The sequence below is a fragment of the Anabrus simplex genome, chromosome 11 (assembly GCF_040414725.1).
Source record: "Anabrus simplex isolate iqAnaSimp1 chromosome 11, ASM4041472v1, whole genome shotgun sequence".
NCBI classification, from domain to species: domain Eukaryota; kingdom Metazoa; phylum Arthropoda; class Insecta; order Orthoptera; family Tettigoniidae; genus Anabrus; species Anabrus simplex.
This window is the reverse complement of record NC_090275.1, coordinates 109,836,665-109,854,388: the sequence shown is the minus strand read 5'-3', so window position 1 is coordinate 109,854,388 and position 17,724 is coordinate 109,836,665. Positions and strand designations below refer to the sequence as shown.

General features: G+C 38.3%; 1 protein-coding gene across 1 annotated transcript in view; it reads right to left on the bottom strand.

Moving 5' to 3' along the window:
- Positions 1 to 17,724, bottom strand: part of LOC136883501 (pheromone-binding protein-like) — a 52,794-nt gene that overhangs the window by 21,646 nt on the left and 13,424 nt on the right. The window contains exons 4-6 of the mRNA XM_068229621.1: positions 14,087 to 14,122; positions 7,394 to 7,511; positions 39 to 104 (exon numbers count right to left, since the gene is read on the bottom strand). Coding sequence (XP_068085722.1) covers positions 39 to 104; positions 7,394 to 7,511; positions 14,087 to 14,122 — 220 coding nt within the window. The remainder of the gene's footprint in view (positions 1 to 38; positions 105 to 7,393; positions 7,512 to 14,086; positions 14,123 to 17,724) is intronic.

The following is a 17,724-nucleotide window of genomic DNA, read 5'->3' as shown; positions in this document are numbered from 1 at the left end:
CACATTGTCGATATGTAATACCATTTCTAGGAACTTACGTGGCATCATGCACTGGAACAGCGTGTACCCCTTGAGACAGACGTCATCAGAGTCGATCTTCTTCACTGTGAACAGATGATAGACAGACATCAGCATCGAGGAATAATAAAAATAATAATAAAGACAAGGTATGATAAGATTGAAGGTTTTAACAGCCTCAAATATCTCGGTGAGATTGTGGAGTGGGATCTATGATAGAAACGCTAACAACAGTAGGTGAGATAGGAAGGCCGGAGCTTTTCGCACAACACACGACCTGTACAAGTAAAAGGTAATTTCAATGCAACGTAAACTCAGGCATTACAACACGGTGAATGGAATGCCTCTGAGTTACTAGAAAGGCTGGTCTGAGAGAAGCTAAGAAGTTTGAGAGGAAGATCCTTGGAAAGATAATGGGCCGAACGATCGTGGCTGGACAATTACAGGTTGCGAGGATGAGAGGAACCGAGCAACTGATGGAATCCATCAAGAGGCGCCGACTCTAGTTTTGTGGCCACCTATTTAGAATAAAAGATAAGTGGTTGACTAGGAATACTATGTGACAAGTCGTCCAGGGAGATCAGGAAGGATCTCAAAAATACTGGACTAAATCGGGAAGACATTGTTAATAGAACCAAGTAACAGGTCAATCATTTCAAGGGCTTTCGTGAAGGAGATCAGGAGAAGAGCGGGTGGAGAGCAGCAGAAAGGAGAGAGAGAACGCAACGGTATTGGGCTGCTAAGAAAGCTTCCAAAATGTGTAAATGTTGCTCATCATGGTCATTAATGGCCGTAAAAGTCTATAATAACAATAATAATGATGATAATAATATAATAATAATCAAAATAATAATAGGGTGAGAAGCTTCGAGATGGCCATGACACCTTTCTGTACAAGTCCAAGGAGGACAGAACACGTCTATGCATGAATAATAAGGACATTCCTGACCTAGTTTTCGCGGACGACATCCTACTGCTCTCTCTATCACCAGGCAGTATGCAAAACGGTCTTAATAAAAGTGATGAATATTGAAGAATAGGGAATCTGAAAATAAATATCAATAAAACAAAATTAATGTGATGTAAAAAAGGAAATACGTTAAAGAAAAATGAAAGAGGCTGGAGATTAGAAGGTATAGGAATGGAAGTTGTAAATAAAATAGAATTTATGGGAATTATTATGATATTGAATGGGAATTGCAATGAGCAAATAAGACGGGCTAAAATGAAAGGGTTGGCCGCTTTATCCAGCACAAGATGCTTAGAGAAGAAGATGCCGAATACTGAACACAAGTTACATAAGACTATTTTAAATGCGCTGGTGATTTCAAGAGCATTGTATGGGGCAGAAATATCGGACATTGAAGTAGAGAGAAAATATTAGATGTAATAAATTCTGAAAAATAATCGTGGGGCTTCGAGAGTGCACGTTAAATTGAGGAATTAGAAGACTATGCGATGATATAAGTATTCAAGCAGATTTATCGAGGAAAGTAATAAAATATTGGTTAAGATTAAGAAGGGGAAAGGGGTGGGAAATGCTGAATTTAGCATACAAACAACAGATGGAACACTTAAAGGATGATTGATGGCTAACGAAAGTGGAAAGGATGCTCGACAAATAGGAACGGGAAGCTACTGGTGTAAAGCGATTCAATATAAAGATAAGGAAGTCAGTAAGAAACTATTGGTCAGAGTGAAATATATTGAGAAACAGACGATTATGGCAGAATGTGGAACTAAAAGGACACTGCTGGAATTTTGTTTAATTATACACAATATGGCAGTGAGGAGAGAAATGCTTCCTAACAGAGAAGTGACAGGAATGGTGTGGTGGTTAATGGAAATTTATAACAATAAGGGTCAGAGAGTCCGCCTCTGTGGTGTCGACTCCCGGCTGTGCCACGAAATTTGAAAAGTGGTACGAGGGCTGGAGCGGGGTCCACTCAGCCTCGGTAGGTCAATTGAATAGAGGTGGGTTCGATTCCCACCTCAGCCATCCAGGAAGTGGTTTACCGTGGTTTCCCACTTCTCCTCCAGGAAAATTCCGGGATGGTACCTAACTTAAGGCCACGGCCGTTCCTTTCCTCTTCCTTGTCTATCCCTTCCAGTCTTCCCATCCCCCCACAAAGCCCCTGTTCAGCGTAGCAGGTGAGGCCGCCTGGGCGAGGTACTGGTCATCCTCCCCAGTTTTACCCTCCGACCCAGAGTCTGAAGCTCCAGGACACTGCCCTTGAGGCGATAGAGGTGAGATCCCTCGCTCAGTCCGAGGGAAAAACCAACCTGTAGGGTAAGCAGATTAAGAAGAAGAAGAAGGGTCAGAGAGAGAGAGAATTAACGAAAATCAATGTCTACTCTGTGCAGAAGAAATGGAAGAAGCACTGAGAGTAAAACATCTGGGAAGTGAATATAAAACGAAAATAGAAAGACATAAAGAATTGTATACAATTGCTAAAATATTAAATAAAGAGTGGATTACAGTGGGAAGAATAGCAACATTTTTTTGTATTTTAAAAAGTATGTGGAAAAAGGAAATTAAGAACATCAAAACAAATGCAAAAGGGAGTAATGAAGGATAAGATCGATTAGCCTGGGTAATAATAAAGTTACTAGTAGGTTAAATATAATTTCAAATGTAGCAACATATAAATTGTCGTGTCATTATCTTGTATTGAGTCGTTAAGTAAGGCATCTTGTTAATGGTAGGATAATCCAAAAACACTTGTGACACAAAAGTTAGCATTAAGTTTTTTTTTGCTAGTTGCTTTACATCGTACCGACACAGACAGGTCTTCTGGCGACGATGGGACAGGAAAGGCCTAGGAGTGGGAAGGAAATAGTCGTGGCCTTAATTAAGGTACAGCCCCAGCATTTGCCTGGTGTGAAAATGGGAAACCACGGAAAACCATATTCAGGGCTGCCGACAGTGGTGTTCGTTAGCATTAAATTAGCTAAGGGAAGATACATGTTGTCCTAGACAATACAGTATTGTTAACTTCTAGGACACAATAAATTATATGTAGTGTAGTAATCTATATAAATAAAATCGTAACGACCGTGTGTTTGTACATTGATTATTTTGGCGAAATTTCCGTACAGTTATCCGTTTCAGGTGTAATAATGACCATCTGCATCATTTTTAGCTTTGGTGTCTGTTTGTCTGTTTGTCTGTCCTTCTATAACTTGAAAACTACTGGACATATTTCCACCAAATTTCATATTTAGAATCCACCTGTCCTTCGGTAGGTTTTAGCGCAAATATCGTTTCTAAATCCCTGAATTGACTGGGGATTTTTACGAAACCGAAACCGTGATTTTGCACTCCCTCAAAGTATACACAACCGAACTTAATGGAAATCTACCTGCCTTAATGAAAATTAATTTCTAAACCTTTTTTCCTCATGTGCATCATTTTGATAACAGGATTTAATAAGGGAGATATAATTAACGGACCGTTTTTCGGTACAAATCCCAGCGGACGTAACGCAAGAGCGGGTGCGTGTAAAGCGTATTTCTTACAACTTGAAAACTACTGAAGATATTTGAACCAAACTTTATATATAGCATCCATCTGTCCAAGGGTAGGTTTCCTTGGTGTCTGTTAGTTAGTTAGTTAGTTTGTTTGTTTCTTTGTTTGTTTGTCTGTTGGTCTGTTTGTCTTTCTATAACTTGAAAACTACTGGATATATTTCCACCAAACTTCATATTTAGAATCCACCTGTCCTTGGGTAGGTTTTAGGGCAAATATTTTTTCTAAATCCCTGAACCAATTGGGGGTTTATAAAAAACCGAAACCGTGATTTTGCACTCCCTCAAAATATACACAACCAAATTTAATGGAAATCTACCTGCCTTAATGGAAATTAATTTCTAAACCTTTTTTTCTCATGTGCTTCATTTCGATAGCAGGATTAATAACGGAGATATCATTAACAGACCGATTTTCGGTACAAGTCCCACCGGACTTAACGCAAGAGCGGGTGCGCGTAAAGCGTATTTCTTACAACTTGAAAACTACTGAGATATTTGAACCAAACTTTATATTTAGCATCCACCACTCCAAGGGTAGGTTTTAAGGTTTATAACATTTCAAATTCTCGGAATGGACTGGGGTCTTATAGGGGACCGAAATGGTGATTTTTACTCTCCCACAATATATAAAGTACAAGACCAACCTGACTGGAAATCGATCGAACTGTTTGGAAATCCAATTCTAATTTCTTTTTCTCATATGCATTTTTCAGCTGGAGGATTAATAAGGGAGATAACATGAAAGTTCGGTTTTCAGGCTAAGTCTAGCGGACATAGCCCAAAAGGTGTTATACGTGGAGCAGATTCCTTATCTATCTAGATAAATCATATCGTAACGACCGTGTGTCTGTGCATTGACTATTTTGGCGAAATTTTCGTACAGCTTTCCGTTTAAGGGGTAGTAATGACCACCTGCATATTTTTTAGCTATTGTTTCCTGGAAGTCCTAAATTTTACCGCCCCCCCCCCTCGCCCAAAATCATGATTGCTTCACAATCTGCCACACGAGCTGAAAGATTGAAATTAAGCGAATTTATACGTTTTAGCCGGTAACCTACGGAAAACTTCCAAGATCTTTAAATATTTCACTTTTTATGCCGAATAATATCGAAATATAGGAAATTTAATGACGGTGCAGACCTTCGTTTCGAGGTATTTCGCGGCTAAACGGTAACTCCTATCACAAAATGGATGGCACAATCTCCGTTCAATTTCGAGTGATCTACAACTTGGCTCCTGTGATATTTTGTCGTCTCTCTCTCTCTCCCTCTCCATTATAGGGCAGATTTGGCTATATATTTCAATGGTTCGTAAATGTTGTGCTTCTTACACGTGTATTACTTAGTTTGACATACTTATAGGAAAGGTAGAGTCGTCGAATGTGGCACGCACATTGACACGACCAATGGCTCCGTTTGTTGGTATGATGTAGCGTTTAGGAGCAGTAAATCTCGAAATGACGGTTTGCACTTTCAAACGTGCCCATGCTTAACTGTCATCTATATAAATATAATCGAAACGACCGTCTGTCTATACATTGGCTATTTTGGCGTAATTTCCGTACAGTTATCCGTTTCAGTTGTAATAATGACCATCTGCATATTTCTTAACTTTGGTGTCTGTTTGTCGGTTTGATTGTATGAGTTTTTCTAACTTGAAAACTACTGAATATATTTCTACCAAACTTGATATTTAGAATCCACCTGTCCTTGTGTAGGTCTTAGAGCCAATATTATTTCTGAATAACTAAATTTACTGGGGGTTTATCCGAAACCGGAACCATGATTTTGTACTTCCTCAAAATATCCACATCCGAAATTAATCGAAATCTACAATCCTTAATGGAAACCCATTTCTAAAACTTTTGTTCTCATGTGAAGTTTTCGACAGGAGGATTAATAAGTGAGATATCATGAACGGTTGGTTTTGCAGGTTAAGACCAGCGGACGTAACCGAAATGTGTTATACGTGGAGCAGATTCCTTATCTATTTATATAAATAAAATCGTAACGACTGTGTGTGCCTGTACATTGACTATTTTGGTGAAATTTTCGTACAGATACGCGTTTGAGGGGTAATAATGATCGTCTGCATATTTTTTGGTTTAATTTCCTGAAAGTCATAATTTTTACCCCCTCACCCAAAATCCGGATTGCAGCATAATCTGCCAGACAAGCAAGAAAATTGAAATTTGGCAAAATTATACGTTTCAGCCTGTAACGAACGAAAAAGTTCACAGATCTTTAATTTTTTCATTTTTTTATCCCCGAAGAATATCGAAATATGGAAGCAATTTTAATGATGGTGCAGACCTTTGTTTCGAGGTATTTCGTGGGATAAACGGGAAGTCCTATCATATAACAGATGGCACAATCTTCGTTGAATTAGGAGTGATCTTCAACCTTGCTCTTATGACTTTTTGTCGTATCTGTATCGCTTATACGTTAGATTCGTCTCTATTTATCGATTTTAAGTAAATTTGGACTCTCTACCTAATTCATACTTTAAATCACTTACAGTAAAGAGAGTATGATCAAATTCTACACGAACATTGGCCCACCCAGTACCCATATGTGAGCCAAATGCTATGTCACATAATTATCCGAAAATGTAATGCAATGTAAGATAATCTTACACAAATTTCAACCTATTCAACGTTTCTGACTCGATATGACCCATGAATAGATGAGATGCGAGAAAATATCATAGGACCAGCCATTTAGATCGCTAAATACTGCGCCTTACGGTACAATCCTTTGTCAATATGACGTACCGTTTAGCAGCAGTTAATCTGTAAATGAAGGTCTGCAATATTGTAAACATGCATATACTTTCGTATGTCCATCTATATACATTCATTGATGTCGATTTGTAGCGATCGTGAAAGGGTGTGTCTGCTATTGTAATCAGTACTCCCTACACCGACTTTGACTGCTGGCAGTAGGAATGGGGTCCTTCTCCAACTCCTGTGTAACTGGCATTAGTAAGGAGGGCCTACCATTTTAATGAATAATTCACTTCTCGATTTGTCTTGCAGAAGGCAAGGGATCATGCAGTTTTGTTCGAAAGTCCCCTACCCTGTTGTGTTTCACTCTAGACCAGGGTGCCCGCCATTATAAACAAATGTTCCAATCTAAAATTTGACTGCCTGAGTCATAGTGGCCTGCTATTTTCATGGAAACTCACTAATTCTGTGTGTCTGGCAGTAAGCTGGCTGGCAGCAGTAAAAGGGGCCTGTCATTATAATGATAACTGCACAAGTCAATTTTGACTGGTGGTAGGGAAGTTTCCTGCTATTATAATAAAAACTCCTCAACTGTAATCTGTCTGAAAGTAGGAAATCGGTCTACCATTGTAACTAAAACTTCCCAAATCGATTGTGACCGCGCAGTAGGCATTGGGGCCTGCGATTACAATGTAAACTTGCCAACTCGATTGTGAATGGCAGTAGCCAAGTGAGCCTGCCGTTATCATCACAACTCCGCAACCCACACTTTACATTGGAAACAACGTACGGGGACCTCCCCATGCTATTTCTCGGATAAGGCTAACAGACATGCAATTTTAAAACAATCTCATTTACTGCACGCACAGTATTTACGTATACAATGTAGAATACCGTAGCGAAGCACGGATACATTTGCTAGTAGTCAAATAAATACAAGCGGACAGTGTGATGCGTGTATCAAACTTAATGTGTGCTCTAGTTTCAGGCTATCCTGGGGGTACTCGGTTATATGCTACAAGTCCAAGCCCTTCGGGGCTTTTGCGCCATGGACTTTGGTTTTGTTTTGTTTTAAGTGCCATTCATGATGAAACATTCTTCTGCTGCGCTCAAACTCACCTTCCTGAACACACTCTTCTAAGACTTGGAGTGCTTCCTTCCGATCTTCTTCTGCTTCGAACTGCTTAACAACGAACTCTTTTGCTTTCTCTATAATTGGGTTGCCATCTTTATCCACCTGAAATGTAAAACAATTAGGCTACTGTAGTTCAATAAGTGACTTGCGCAGTCAGTTTGTTATATTTTGCGATCGCGCCCTCGCATTTTATGTATTACTACACTCATTAAATATTTATAATACATACATACATCATCATTATGGACCGTTATGCCTTTCAGCATCCAGTCTGCAAGCCTCTGTGAATTTACTAAATGTCCCCACAATCTACTATTTGTAACTAGTACTGTCGCCTCATTTAGTTCAATACCTCTTTTCTTTAAATCCTTAAAAACGGAGTCCAGTCATCGTCGTCTTGGTCTCCCTCTACTTCTCTTACCCTTCATAACAGAGTCCATTATTCTCCTAGGTAATCTATCCTCCTCCATTCGCCTCACATGACCCCACCATCGAAGCCGGTTTATGCGTACAGCTTCATCCATCAAGTTCCTTCCTAAATTAGCCTCTATCTCCTCATTCCAAGTACCCTCCCGCCATTGTTCCCACCTAGTTGTACCAGCAATTATTCTCACTATTTTTATGTCTGTTGCTTCTAACTTATGAATAAGATATCCGGAGTTTACCCAGATTTCACTTCCGAAGAAAAGTTGGTCTGAAATCAGACCGATATAAAAATAGTTTTGTCGGGGAGCTGACTTCCTTCTTACAGAATACTGTTGATCGCAACTGCGAGCGCACTGCGTTAGCTTTACTGCACCTTGATTCAATCTCACTATATTACCATGCTAGGAGAACACATATCCTAAATATCCAGCTTTGTATCACCAACCTGACATTCAGTTCTCTTGGATTTCTTACCTACTGACATCAATTTAGTCTTCGAAAGGCTAAGTTTCATACCATACTCATTGCACCTATTTTAAGTTCCAAGATATTACACTGCAGACTTTCGGCACAATCTGCCATTAAGAGCAAGTCGTCAGCATAGGCCAAACTGCTTACTACATTTCCATCTAACTAAACCCCTCCCTGCCACTTTATACCTTTCAGCAGATGATCCATGTAAACTACGAACAAAAAAGGTGAAAGATTACAGCCTTGTCTAACCCCTGTAAGTATCCTGAACCAAGAACTCATTTTACCATCAATTCTCACTGCAGCCCAATTATCAATATAAATGCTTTTGAATGATTTCAATAATCTACCGTTAATTCCATAGTTCCCTCGGTACTCTGTCATATGTTTCTCAAGATCTACGGAACATAAATATATAACTGTCTATTCCTCACGTAGCATTTTTCAGTTACCTGGCACCTTTGTATTGAAGTATATAAAATGTAATGTCTTCATATTTTATCCTATAAGTAATACAATGTGCACAGTACTTAGGAAGATGAGAGCTATTTTGTAGAAGACAAACACAACATAGGAAACTAGTCTGCGACTAGGACTCAACCAAGAGAATTACATCAGTATGTTAACTGTACACCCAAGGTGCAACTTCAAGGTCTAACTTCACGGGTGGACTTCGTTGCAGACTAACCATCTGTAAGGCGCAAGTTCTCCCTCCCGGGGATGGACAGCTTTCACCCACGCTCTGTACGTCATGGCAAGTTGGTGGTCGACCTAAGCGTGCGTTGGACGCGGTGTATTCATTGCCCAATGTCCATTGTCAAGCATCTAATATTTCGCCTATCTACGCATTCATCTGTCTAGGCGTTGTTTATGAGATAAGTAAAGGCCTCTGCATGCGCGGTATTTTCAAGTACTAAATTGACAGAGGAGCAGCAGTTCAGATAGCGCCGCTAGATGTCAGGTTATCTCTTCATTCGTTAGCACGATTGCAATTGGCATTAAGAGAATAAATTGCACACAAAAGCACATTCCAAAGATAAAAGTGTGTTTTGCGTGAAAAAGTGAAATTTCTATAATATTTAATGAAGAAAAAATTTTTAACCCCGCAATCCAAGAAAAACTCGTACGCGTCAGGTCGTATATTTGGAACCGGAAGTTCACGTCCTAGTTATTTTGAAATACTTAAGTATTCACATAGTCTACTCTTAATAAAGTGGTCCACCTATTCTGCCATAAGACTGAGAGTGCCTAACCACATGATCATCATTTTTAATAAGTGCCAACACCAGATATCTTACAGACATTTCAAGGACTACACTAAATCTTGTTTAGCTGTCAATAACAACCGTCACAAGGTATTTTTAACCCATACTACTATTTTAGTTATATGTTGGTTTTAATATGAATACGTCGGGATCCCGATGTCAATTGATTTTGAGGCTGAGAGATAGGCTGACGATGCCCACATCAAGGGCGAAACATGTCCCAATTTAAGTGCCATGCTTACGTTATAAACATTCACACGACTGTATTGTGTTGTTAAAAAAGTATGCATGGTATTGAATAGGTTGACAACTTCAATCAAATTACTTGTTTCATATTTATTTACAATTTTTAATACGGGCCAATCATGAAGTTATTAGCCTACTCTTGCCATGCAAATACGAAGGATACCATGAAGAAAGTGTTGGAATTGAATGCGACGAGTTCTGCTATAGAAACTAAAGCATGTGCTTTCAAAATTTCACTACATACTACAGACTTCGACGAAGGTTGCCATATGCTATTTTTTCTCGTCATACCGATGTGATATAATTTTGAACCATTTTTCTCGTAATTCTGCATTTACTCATGGAAAGAAATTCCACTGCCTTTCTGAAGTGTACTTTTGCAGAATGGTACACAGCAATAAACAATTGTTCATCATCACGCGTAATAAAATTCCTGTGAATAGAAAGTTTACTGCAAATACTCTCTCGGCGCTAAATATAGGACCAGTATGCACCAGCAATTTTCTTAATATTATATTTAAATATAAGCTATATACTCACTTCAAACTGAATACACAAATCAACGTCTTGTATAATTAATTTTAAGGCCTATCTTACCTAAAAGAAATCACTAACTTAACTGTTTGCTTCCATATACGTCTGTGTTAAAAAGTGGAGGGCTAACAGGAAGCCTAGCGACGACTCTGGAACTAGAACGTATTTCCCGCGGTGTAAGCTGTCAAGCGGAGGCCTTACGTAGGCAGTGGTCTAGAGTTGGAAATTAGGCAATAATATCGTAGTTGTGTTGGTACTAGATACTGATACGTGATAACATTGTTCTACCTGAACTGTATCACATCACATATCTTGTTTCTACTGTTCCCCATGTTTCAGTATCGGGCCTAGGATATTTTTGAGAATTTTTCGTTCTCTAACCTCCAGTTTTTCAATCTTTATTTCACATTTCTAATGCAATTTGCCACGAAAAGCAAAATAATGAGCTTCTCAACATTTTTCTTGGAGTTTCCAATTTGTTTGCGATCTAGTACATACGGTACTTCATATATATTTCCCAGGAGATTATTACACGTTGTCCGACTCGTTGGCTGAACGGTGAGCGTACTGATCTTCGGTTCAGAGGTCCCGGGTTCGATTCCCGGCCGGGTCGGGGATTTTAACCTTAACTGGTTAATTCCAATGGCACGGGGGCTGGGTGTATGTGTTGTCTTCATCATCATTTCATCCTCATCACGACGCGCAGGTCGCCTACGGGAGTCAAATAGAAAGACCTGCATCTGGCGAGCCGAAACCGTCCTGGGATATCCCGGCACTAAAAGCCATACGACATTTCATTACAAGTTAATTAAGAGAATATTTCTATGCTATTAATAAAAGTGAGATGGTGTCTGTTTGTTTGTTCCGGATAGGTTTGAAAACTACTGAACAGATTGAGGCGAAACCTGGTAAGGGTATGGCTTGAAATTTTGAGTCACACAAGGGATTCTTTGGATTTTTATATATTTCAGCTTTTCGTAGTGGAGTATTTTACAGGGTTATGTCCCAATTTAGGTCAATTTTCGCCTACATCAAGTAAACGGTTGAAGCGACAGAAAAACATTCTGTGGAACTGAAATTAAATTTTCTGTAAGAAATGTAATATAATGTTCTTCTTGTTTTCGAGAAAATTAGGTTATTTTGTGCTGTGGGTTGTATTTCACGGCGAAATAACTAAAATAACGGGTAAACGGTTGGCCCTATCGAAAAATGAAGTGCACAATTGGAATTACATTCTCTACGATATACTTCATAGGCACCTTCTTCGAAACTCTGTTTTCGATAAAATTACAGTAAGTTGTGTTTTTGGCTGTGGTCGCCTTTCTAATGAATAGGATACTTATGTCGCGCGTAATGGCTAGTCCACACCAAAGTTAACAAACGATGTTAACGAAAACATTTCTCAACATAGTTAATACATTTTTGTTAACAAACTTCTTCAGCATTATATCGACACCACAAAAGCTGTTTGTAAGGTTACAATGCATAGGAAGAAGAAAATAGATACAAAATGTGGAAAAAATATTGGAAAGGCGTTTAGAATTAAGTTTGGGGAGAACACGTAAGTCAGACTTTTAATTCATGAAGCAGCAGGCTTCCAGAATATTTTTGAGAATTCCCCCACATGACTTTCAATTCTTGTTGATAGTAATTGAACCTGAAATTGCAAGAAATTACAGAGATTATCTGAAAGTCTGCTCCACTAATGACAGGCTATGTATAACATTAAGATGCCTGGCAACTGGTGACTGGAACATTTCACCTGTATGTTTGTCTGGAGCAGGGGCTCTCAATCTTTTCTCGTTCGCGGAATAGTGTTTCGCTATGCTGAATATAGTGGCACACCCCGAATATAAGTAACTATGTCTGCTTTAGAGGAATTTCGAACGCTACAGAGCAGTCCTGAAAGACTGAGAACTCTAGTGGAGGGTACATGAACCACTGTAACGTTAGTGGAGAAACATGTCGATCACTCCGGAACCCTAGTGGAGCATATCTAAACTAATCAACGGTCACCTACAGTCAGTTCAGTACTTCAGTTGGAAACGGAGAGATGTTCACATGTAGTACACAAGTTAGTGCAATTGATTGTTGAATAAGAAACATTTGCTGATATTTTCATTGAAATATAACTCTTTGTTTTGAAGATTTCGTTTATAATAATCAGCAAGAAAATAACCTTTTATCACTTGAGGAGATCTGAACAGTACAATATGGGGATTATAATAGCAGGCTAATGTTTACTAAGGAGATATACGATTACCTATATAATATTTATAATTTTAATAGAGCAACATAATATGTTTCCATAAAAACTCCTCCGTTTAATAATTCCCAACAGAGCCACAGAGAGAGGACATAAAACAAACATTTCATGACCTTGGTTGGACAGGACACCCCTCAAGCTACAGAGATTCTTTGTGTGTTACGGTGTGGTGGGGACTTCGGGAATCCCCTACTGTGACTGTGCAGTCCCTTCCCAGTCAGTGAAGCACATTGTTGAGGAGTGCCCCCTGAGGAAGAATGATGGACCAGCCCGAGATGTCATCATTGCTACACCCCACTTATTATACTGGCTACAACAACTGGACATTGATTTGTAAATGTGAATGCTACCAATATTCTTGTCTTTATTTATAGTTTCTCTTTCTTTTGAATACTTGGGTACAATATGTCTATATATCTATATATAAAATACGTTTCGTCGAGCACAGTTCTCTGCGAAACGTAAAGAATTTCATCTTATTTTCTTAACACGGCATAAGCCCAAAAGCCTATACAGTATCATGCCATCTAATGTCTTTATTGAGTAGCATTCTGACTTTCCCAAGCTGAAACCACTCACCACTGCACATATTACAAATTCACTGCCAAATATTAGGGACTTTTCCCTTTCACTTTGATAATGATATAATTTGGATATCCACTTTATTACACGGGTCAATGACCTTGTTTCCCCATGGCAGATATGCCATCCACTCATTATTGTAAGAGAACACCATAAAGTATACGAAGACGTTGGATCTCTAGTGGTTTTTATGTTGGCAATTTTGAGTGTATTTAATAAGTACGTTCCTCATAAATCAAAATCACAAACAACAAAATACATAATTTGGTGGAGCATCTACCTGTAAATAAGACAATAAAATACACTCGAATGCTCTCTGGAATCTGTTGTAAACAATTTTGACACTGATGATGGAAAATGGAGTTGGAAAACCGGTTTTGGATTTTAAATACTGCGCTGATACGACTGTTTTGGGATTAATAACAATAATGATCATTTATTGATTTGATTTTGTTATTACTCAAAGTTGTCTGAATTTCGAGACCTATCAATGTCTCATGATTCACCGGCAGGTAATTCCGGAGAGAAATAAACAGAAATCAAGTAAATCGGTCAAGTAGAACGGACGTACGTATATGCGAAAACTATTTTTATAAATTCTTCTAATATAGAGACTGTGAGAAGTTGTCTAAGGACCACGGGATTGTTGTAAGACACACATAAACTTGAAGGCCCCCTTAATTGGACCAATTTGCTCCTTGCTCATTCGTCCCTATTTTAGCTAGTTATTTCGTAATCCTGCCCAAGAACCTCAGATATTAAGGGAATTATTATTATACATACTTCAGGAACAGCTGCGGGTTGCCTAAGGACAAGGAGTACATGTACATCAGTAACAGATACAGATGACTGGATTAGCTTACGCGAGATAATATGATGCCACTTACCACTCCGGTATTCTGGCCCATGCAGGAGATGAAACACTGCAATAAGAAAGTAATAATAACTCTGTTAGTGATTATATTTACAAATCAGGTTTACCAGATAACACAGAAGTATTTTCGAAATAGGAAACTACTTGTTCTTTACATGTGGCATTAGCATAGGTAAATTTACGTTAGGTTAGGTTAAATTCGGTTATATTAGGTGAGGTCATTTTCGTTAATGTCATATCACATATAACAAGGTTATGCCAACGGCAGGCATTTATTCAACTGGAGGTGCATAACGCCTGGTATGATGTCAATGTGTTGTCCTTCAACAGAGACTTGCACAGGTATCTCAGCGTCTTGGAAAGTTGTGGCAATCCAACTGACGAGTCTGCTCCTGCCGGGTGAAGACGAAAAGCAGGGCATTTCACAATTGGAAACGGTTAAGCAAATTGGCTACTTTAAGTTAGATTACGTTCGATTAGATAAGATAACATCACTGTTAGGTCACGTTACATATGATAACTTAAGGTTAGGTTAATTAATGTTAGATAAAATCACGTTAGGCTAAGTTACATTAGATAGGTGTAGGTTAGGTCAAGTTACATAAGATAACATTAGGTTAGGTTAATTAATGTTATATAAAATCACGTTAGGCTAAGTTACATTAGATAACTGTAGGTTAGGTGCGCTTACATAAGATCACATAAGGTTAGGTTAATTAATGTTAGAAAAAATCACGGTAGGCTAAGTTACATTATATAACTGTAGGTTAGGTGCGTTTACATAAGATAACATTAGGTTAGGTTAATTAATGTTAGATAAAATCACGTTAGGCTAAGTTACATTAGATAACTGTAGGTTAGGTCAAGTTACATAAGATAACATTAGGTTAGGTTAATTAATGTTAGATAAAATCACGTTAGGCTAAGTTACATTAGATAACTGTAGGTTAGGTCAAGTTACATAAGATAACATAAGGTAAGGTTAATTAATGTTAGATAAAATCACGTTAGGCTAAGTTACATTAGATAACTGTAGGTTAGGTCAAGTTACATAAGATCACATAAGGTTAGGTTAATTAATGTTAGATACAATCACGGTAGGCTAAGTTACATTAGATAACTGTAGGTTAGGTGCGTTTACATAAGATAACATTAGGTTAGGTTAATTAATGTTAGATAAAATCACGTTAGGATAAGTTACATTAGATAACTGTAGGTTAGGTCAAGTTACATAAGATAACATAAGGTTAGGTTAATTAATGTTAGATAAAATCACGTTAGGCTAAGTTACATTAGATAACTGTAGGTTAGGTCAAGTTACATAAGATAACATAAGGTTAGGTTAATTAATGTTAGATAAAATAACGTTTGGTTAAGTTACATTAGATAACTGAAGGTTAAGTCAAGTTACATAAGATAACATAAGGTTAGGTTAATTAATGTTAGATAAAATCACGTTAGGCTAAGTTACATTAGATAACTGTAGGTTAGATCAAGTTACATAAGATAACATAAGGTTAGGTTAATTAATGTTAGATAAAATCACGTTAGGCTAAGTTACATTAGATAACTGTAGGTTAGGTCAAGTTACATAAGATAACAAAAGGTTAGGTTAATTAATGTTAGATAAAATCACGATAGGTTATGTTACATTAGATAATATACGGCGTGATCAAGAACTTTCCGTTCGAGCACGTTGCAGCAACGGACATGCAACGTAGCGCGACTCCGATGCGGGTATATAAGCACGGATATGTACAGTAGGCTAAGATATTAGTGTGGCAGTCGTGTCGTGCCGACGTGCGTGCGTTAAATGCTGCTACGTGAACTATGGCGATGATATTACCAAATGGGTCCAAACAGGACCAAAGTGCAGTTATTCTGTTCTTGGCTGCCGAAGGACAAACACCGGTGGACATCAGTCGGAAAATGAAGACTGTGTATGAGGCAGCATGTCTGTCGAAAACCACCGTTGTGGAATGGTGCACCAAGATCCGTGCGGGTCGCGTTTCGACACAAGACGCCGGTCGATCTGAGAGGCCAGCCTCATCCATTACGGAAAACAACAAGCGAGTGGTAGATGAGGCGATTAGAGCGGACCGGCTCATAATCATTCGTTCTATTTTTACACCTTCGGTCCCCTCAAAAACGCATTGAAGGTTCGACCCTTCCTTTTGGATGAGCATGTGCAGCGGGCCGTTACAGACTTCTTCACACAGCAGGACACGGTGTTTTGCTATACGGAGATCTTCAACCTGCTGCGTCGGTGGGATGAGTGTCTCAATGCTCAAGGGGATTTTGCCTGATTGGCATCCGTATTCAGGACTGTCTGGCCGTCGAACGGAACCTTTTTGATCACCCCTTATATAAGGTAGGTTAAGTTACATTGTCTAAAAAATATAATGTGAGGTAAAATTACGTTAGTTAATATAAAGTTAGGGTAACTTACGTGAGATAAATAACATTAGGTTAAATTACATAAGATAACACAAGGTTAGCTTCAATCATGTTGAATAACTTAAGGTTAGGTTATGTTACACAATATAACATGAGGTTAGGTTACATTAGACAACGTAAGGTTTGGTTAAATTATATTGAACAGCATCGAATTGGTTTGAGCTACGTAAAATTATTTTAAATTAATGAATATTGAATTTTCACGACCGCATTGCAATCGAAACTAACTTTCAACCTATTAGGTCGTGTTGCGTACATTTGGTACGTATTGAAGAGATGTTAAGTACAGAACAAAAACGGCCAACCGGACACCAGTGGGATCCGAACCCACAACCTGTAGCTTAGATCCTTTCCAACAGAACAAAGATGACCTAGGCCACCATAGCTCAATCGGTAGAGCAACAGACGCGAAATCGGGAGGTTGTAGGTTCGGATCCCACTGGTGTCCGGTTGACCATTTTTGTTCTGTACTTAACATCTCTTCAAAACGTACTAAATGTACGTAACACGACCTAATAGGTTGAAAGTCAGTTTCGATTATTTTAAATTACGTTATATAACTTAAGGTTAGGTTAGTTAAGATGACGTAAGGTTAGGTTAAATTGTGTTAGATAAAGAAAGTTAGGTTATTTTAAATAACAGAAAGTTTGGTTAACTTACGTAAGACATCAGATGGTGAGGTTAAATTACGTTAAATAAGACAGGTTAGTTTAAGTTACAAAAGATAACATAAGGTAAGGTTAAATTGCGTTAGAAAGCATAAGGTTAAGTTCAATTAAGCTAGATAACGTAAGTTTAAGCCACGTTACATTCTATAACATGATGTTAGCGTAGGTTACGTTAGATAACATAAGGTTAGTTTAACTAACGTTTATTTTGTAATTCTGATTTTGCGTCTATATGAATGAGCTTTTTCCTGTTACGTTTCAGTCTATATCAGAGTAAAAAATAACTTACATGCACTTCAATTATACTTTATTAATTTTCATTTTCTTCTCTTCTTTTCGTCATGGGGCCTCTAAATATTAGTTCCTAATAAGTGTCGACTTCTAAGATCATTTGATACTCATTTCAATTTTAATACTAGCTCTCTTTTTACAATTTGTTTTACGTCATACTGACATAGATAGGTCTTATGATGAAGATGGGACAGGAAAGGCCTGGGAATGAGAAGGAAGCAATCGTGGCCTTGAT